Here is a 6,000-nt window from a genome sequence, read left to right on the forward strand (position 1 = left end):
GAACTGCACATTCTGTGCCAGTTTTCAGACAAGTAAGTGGTTTGCCAAAGTTACTATGGCATGTTCTATGACCAGCCTGCTCTTGAACTCCTCATCGGGTACCATCAACTCCAAATTTGTCTACAACCGTCTTCAACAATAATTATGAGTCAGAGCATTTCCTTTGAAAGGACTGGGGCTTGTCTGCATGTAATGGAATGCATTCAGCAATCTGGAGTCTCCAAGTATGGAAGAAGACAGTTCAAAGCAAGGTCTTCTGGGAGATTTGAAGCCCTTGCCAGTAAGTGCTCTGGATTTATAACTGTGGAGATGTTCTTCATGCCAGCGCGAGGGGAGTGGCAGATGGCTAACTTAAGCTTGACCATTCATCTCCTAATGACCCTATTTTTGGTCCACTTTATTAAATTAGACAAAAAGGGCTGAAATGAAACTACAGTCAGCCATATTAGATGCTCAGGATAAAAACTAATCACTTGATGAAGTGAAACAGGTTTAATGAGTCTGAGCTGAAGGAATAGTGGACCGTAAAATGAAAATTTGGTTGTGATTTACTCACATTCATGTTGTTTCAGTGTGGAGCATATTATAAGATAGTTTTTGTCCATACAATGAAAAAGAAATGGGGTCCGAAACAATGACTTTCATTATATTTCATTATATGTTTCTATATATATTTGTTTGAGCAGTGTGAGTAAATGATGAGATTTTTATTTTGGGGAGAAACAGAGTATATCTTTAAATTCACAGGCGGCAGGGAGCAAAAACAGTTCTGCTGTTATGAATCTGTTAAGCATTCAATGAATCCATTATTTATCCCAGACAGTGCAGGCGTTTTGTACATAAAGCACACACAGAAGGAATGCATTCCTATCGAAGCCTGGAGATAAACTGGACACACTGTTTATCCATGGAAAAAAAATCTCAGGATTCACAGACTGAACTTTACCGTATGCAGTCTATTAGTCTATAGTATCATAAAATATTAGCAATATCATTAAATATAAAAAATGACTACAATAGTAAAATTAATAAAATAAATTATGGGATATTTAAGGCATTGGCGAGTCAGTGCCATTTATTAACAATGCTATAAAAATAATTCCTTATGCAATTTTATGTATTTATCCAAGAAAACACTACTGCAATCAATCTTACAATAATTATAATCATAATCTCCAATGACTCAGCATTTAACAGATGGCACATCTCAGGAAATACATAGGAAATGACTCAATAATTTAGAAATACCACAGAGCTTTTCATAACATATTACACAGGCCTTAGACATGCATGTGAATATGTATGTATCTGATGTCCCGCGCATCCAGATTATGCAGATTACACTCATGCTGACTGAAAACAGATTACTTTCCTTTAATGTCAAACCAAAACACCTGCACACTCATCTCCTTTAGGAATTTACACAGCTTTACTGTCACCACTGCTATAACCACATCTGAGTCTCTGGAGTATTGCAGACAGACATGCACAAACTAACTATTAAACTATTAGGGCGCTGATCTGTAGTCTCGGAGCATCTAAAAAAAGCAAGTGAATGATAGGATCTAAAATAAAACCACCAAAGAGTATCAGCGTACTCCGTTGGTAATGTAGTATTATGCTTATCATAGTGCCATATATGCATGAAAGTTAATAAACCAGTATTTTGAAGGGTGGTAGGGTCTGGACCCGAGTTAGACGATCAGTTTACCCCAAAAATAAAAATGCACTCACCCTCAGACATTTCCAGATGTAAATGAGTTTGTTTTTAATGGGAATGGATTTGGAGAATGTTAGCATTATTTTACTTGCTCACCAATGGATTCACTGCAGTGAATGGGTGCCGTCAGAATGTGAGTCCAAACATCACAATAATCCAAAAATCTAACATTAAACATCTTTTGACGTGAAAAGCTCCTTGGTTTTGAACTTTAACGTTTAACTTCTGGCCAAAATATCAGTTCATAATCCATATTAACGCCTCCTCCAACAAAATGTCCATCCCCTGTTGTCCTCTCACATCAAAATCCACCAACATATTTGTTTAAAACCATTTTCTGGTGTTTCTCCTGATTCAGTCGAGACTATTTTTTCACTGGAGAAACCAATACAAATAAATGACTCACATTTTACCCAGGAGCAAAGGTCAGAAGTTAAAAACATCTTGATGGATTTGACTAACACACTTTTACTTCACAAGACATGAATTGATGTACTGGAGTGGTGTGGATTGCTTGTGGATTATTGTGATGTTTTAATCAGCTGTTTGGACTCTCATTCTGACGGCACCCATTCACTGCAGAGCATCCATTGGTGAACAAGTGACGTAATGCTACATTTATTTAAATCTGTTATGATGAAGAAACACACTTTTCTACATCTTGGATGGCCTGAGGGTGGTAAATTGTCAGCCAATTTTAATTATTGGGTAAACTGTTCCTTTAAGTGCATGGATGAAGCGACACTGTGATGATCCTGCAGTTTATGTGAGTCAATGTGAACCTCTAACTGCAGCTGCATCTAAATCTCAATTCCTTAACGCGGGTCACAAGCCTCCATCACATGCATTCCTAAGAAACTGCACTCAAAGAGATATGAGCAGTCTTCGTTTGGTTAAACTAATAGGGAGGGAACACTGATAGCTTTTCTTTATAAAAAGTGCTCTTCCTACCATTTAATAGCCTAACATTAATTAAAGCTTTACATTAAAGGTGTTTTAAAAGTTGCCAATATGCAGCTTTGTGGACAACAGCCAAACTGTTGATTTATATTTTGAGGTGCCATTAGGAAATTTGTATTTTTGTTTAGATGGCTCGTATTCATTTCAATAGTACTGATGGTTTTGTACCTTATAGTTGCACCTGCTGGCTTGGATGTAAGAAGTTTGTGTAACACTGAAAGTGCTATCTAAAGTTTCAAAATATATACATGTCAGCTGACATGATGATGCATCCAGCTCCATGTAGAATAAAACATTCTTCCAGATCTACCGGGTAGCACATGGTAGCAACTACCACCCTAAGAAAAAAAAGATGTGCCACCCCAGAATTATCACAGATCAAAATATATATGTGAGCAATGTTTCATGTGCTATTTTTCATCTACGGCAAAGACAGTGTAATGCAACATAATGGCAAAAACACTCTTTTGAACTGTGATAGGTCTGAGTTTTCTAAAATGCTAATATAACTGATTTTAGTTGGCACTCACTTAATTCAGTTTACAAAACAAAGGCACGTTTCTCAAAAAGTTTAACAATGAGTAAGTTAAACATTAGGTTGCAAAACTGATCACACCAATCAGAATCTCTGCATCCTAACAACGGAGAGGGCCGAGCCAATCATCTACAGGGGTTTTTACTTACACATACAGTACAATTACTGTACAATTACATTAAATAATGTAATTCATCACTATCCTATATCTACAACAAAATGTAGCACATGTTGTACACCAAGAGTGTGACTGTCAAATTTTATTTGTAACCATTTATAATGTGTAATGCATTTTTGCAGAAGTGAGAAATGACTGCCTAAATATATAGCTAGTCTTGTGTCAGGAGACCAAGACACTGCTATAGTACTGTATACTGTAATGGAAGAGAATGCTAAATTTACCTTTTTATTTTATTTTTACTGTACTGTATTGTGGCACATGCCAAGTTTATACAGTTCTTTGGTATTTGAACTGCTAGTGCTTTTCATCTGCAGCAAGATTACCTTACAGTAGTAAAATGAAAATTCCCCCCCCAAAGTTCATTGTTGAATTATACATCTGTATCTGTAATTTAATTGATGTATGCTGTAATAGACATTGAGCCATAAAAATTATTGCTGAATCCTAGTAAGAGATTTTTTGTTAGTGTAACTGATCTCAATGTTCACTTGGCAGGGAATTCATCCTCTGTGTATTTGAATTATAAGCATTTACAGGGTTTTTTTTTCAACTGCTTACACTCAAAATCTATACTTGTCACACAAGTTCTGAAAGCTGACACTCAAACAGCAGAACCACAGATCAAATCTGCAAAACTATACGCTAATTCTCTGCCTTTGACTTAGCAAAACACAACACAATTCTTTATGTAGCACAAAAATCTAACAGGAATTATTATTATGGCAAAGGTGTTTGCAAATGTTTGCTTATTAGATGTGCTTGAGATATTTTGAGCGCAGTGCTTCATTTTGCAAGAGATGTGAGGCATTCTGTGTGTGCAATCTTTGGATTTATGTGTAAAGTTTTGAAAAAAAAGAGAGTAAAAAAAAAAAATGTGTGTAAGCAGTTAAAAGAACCCTGTTCTTACAGATTTGGAAGTCCTTTATGGAATTTCTGGAAGAGGATGATTGAATTTAACATTTTGGACTTATGCTCTAATGGGTGTGGTACTGTAGATTATATAACGTCTTGCAGGGTGCAATAACTCACTATTTCCTATAATTGGGATATCATTGGTATTGGCATTTTATTTTAAGTATTTGACTTTAATGTATGTAGATGTTTATAATGTGTATTGGTACATAAGTATGTATGGATATTGTATGTTTCTGTGTATATATGCACTTATACATACAGGCATTTATCATAACTGTTTTGGTGTTGTTGTTTTTTTCATTATATATGTACTTTATTTATTAGTTACTTATTTGCTGGCATGGGGTTGGGGTTGTTCTGTAAAAAGTGAAAAGCTTTAAATAAAATATATAAAAAAGAAAGAAAATCAAATAGTTTCAGTGCTTTTATATTACTGTATTTATTTCTAATGTTAAGAGATTCAAAAGTTTGCTTTGGTGTTGCCACCCTAAAAATTATTTACTAAAACTGCCCCTGATTTCTTCAGTAAGGAGACTGATGTGACTGGAGTCTTTATCTCATGTGAGAGTACATGTCTTCAATGATTTCCTCAGAAGTCATATTTTATGTCTTCATACTTACAATTTTGTATTTAGCAAAAAATGACAAAGGGCACCAGAATGCAGAACGTCAGGGTAATGGTGATGATTATAATATGAGGAAGCAGTAGGGAATAAAAAGTCTGATAATAACATAGCCAGTTGCTCTGTAAGACTAAAAGTGCGTTGTAACATTTTATATGCACATACACTTTGCAAGCATGTGCTGCGCAAAAAATAAAAAATAAAAATAAAAATAAAAAATAAAAATGCGTTTAAGTAATGTTCTCTACGTCTACGAGAAGATAAATAACAAAAAACTTTTGTTCAGATTAACAGACCACAGCCTGCCAAAGTGGAAATAACACACCGGATTAATAATATGCTATATTATATTGCACGTATGGTCTTTGAAATATAGAGCGACATGCACGGAATAAACAACGCGCACAGATTCGCGCTCAGGATTTTGACATCATCATCATCATACATTTGACCGAAAACATGCTAAATACGACACAATAAAAACAAAAAACGTACCCAAAAGCGCTGCTAGTGTGAACTGAACGACTCCAGAAAGCATCTTCCCGGTTCGCTGTCAGAGCCTTAGACGAGGCTCCTGTCCTTGGAAGAGCAGACGCTCAACTGAGCAGCAGCTCGACTCTCTGGAGACAACACTCGAGTCAGACACTCTCAGAGGAATACACAGGACATTTCATCCGCAAAGTCAATGTGTCAGTGCAAGTCTACAGATCTCACACCTTTTGCCTGAACTACAACTTGACAGACTTTAAAAAGCGTATTTGAAAGCGAGGACACCGGTGAGGGAGGGTTTATCTGGGCATCTGAGGGAGGACTCTCTCTCTCATTCACAGTCAAGTAGCTGTACTAGCAGAGTTTTAGGCAGAATTAATAATTATATATAGATTATATATAGATTTATTTATATCTTTACTACTATGTTTGTTTGTTTGTTTGTTTGTTGTTTGCCTGCAATTGTGTATACTGGTCTAAACAGGACATTAACTGATCTAAGATGGTGATTATAGCTTGTTTAAACTGTTCACTGGTTGGTCTAAACTAACTGGTCTAATTTTGTCATTAGTTGGTT

The 6,000-nt window shown here is 35.8% G+C and overlaps 1 protein-coding gene across 1 annotated transcript in view; it reads right to left on the reverse strand.

Moving 5' to 3' along the window:
- Positions 1–5,693, reverse strand: part of itga1 (integrin, alpha 1) — a 46,219-nt gene extending 40,526 nt beyond the window's left edge. Inside the window, exon 1 of the mRNA XM_052567803.1 lies at positions 5,430–5,693. Coding sequence (XP_052423763.1) covers positions 5,430–5,472 — 43 coding nt within the window. The 5' untranslated portion in view covers positions 5,473–5,693. The remainder of the gene's footprint in view (positions 1–5,429) is intronic.
- Between the last annotated feature and the right edge of the window lie 307 nt (positions 5,694–6,000).

Source organism: Carassius gibelio, chromosome B10, assembly GCF_023724105.1.
Source record: "Carassius gibelio isolate Cgi1373 ecotype wild population from Czech Republic chromosome B10, carGib1.2-hapl.c, whole genome shotgun sequence".
NCBI lineage: Eukaryota > Metazoa > Chordata > Actinopteri > Cypriniformes > Cyprinidae > Carassius > Carassius gibelio.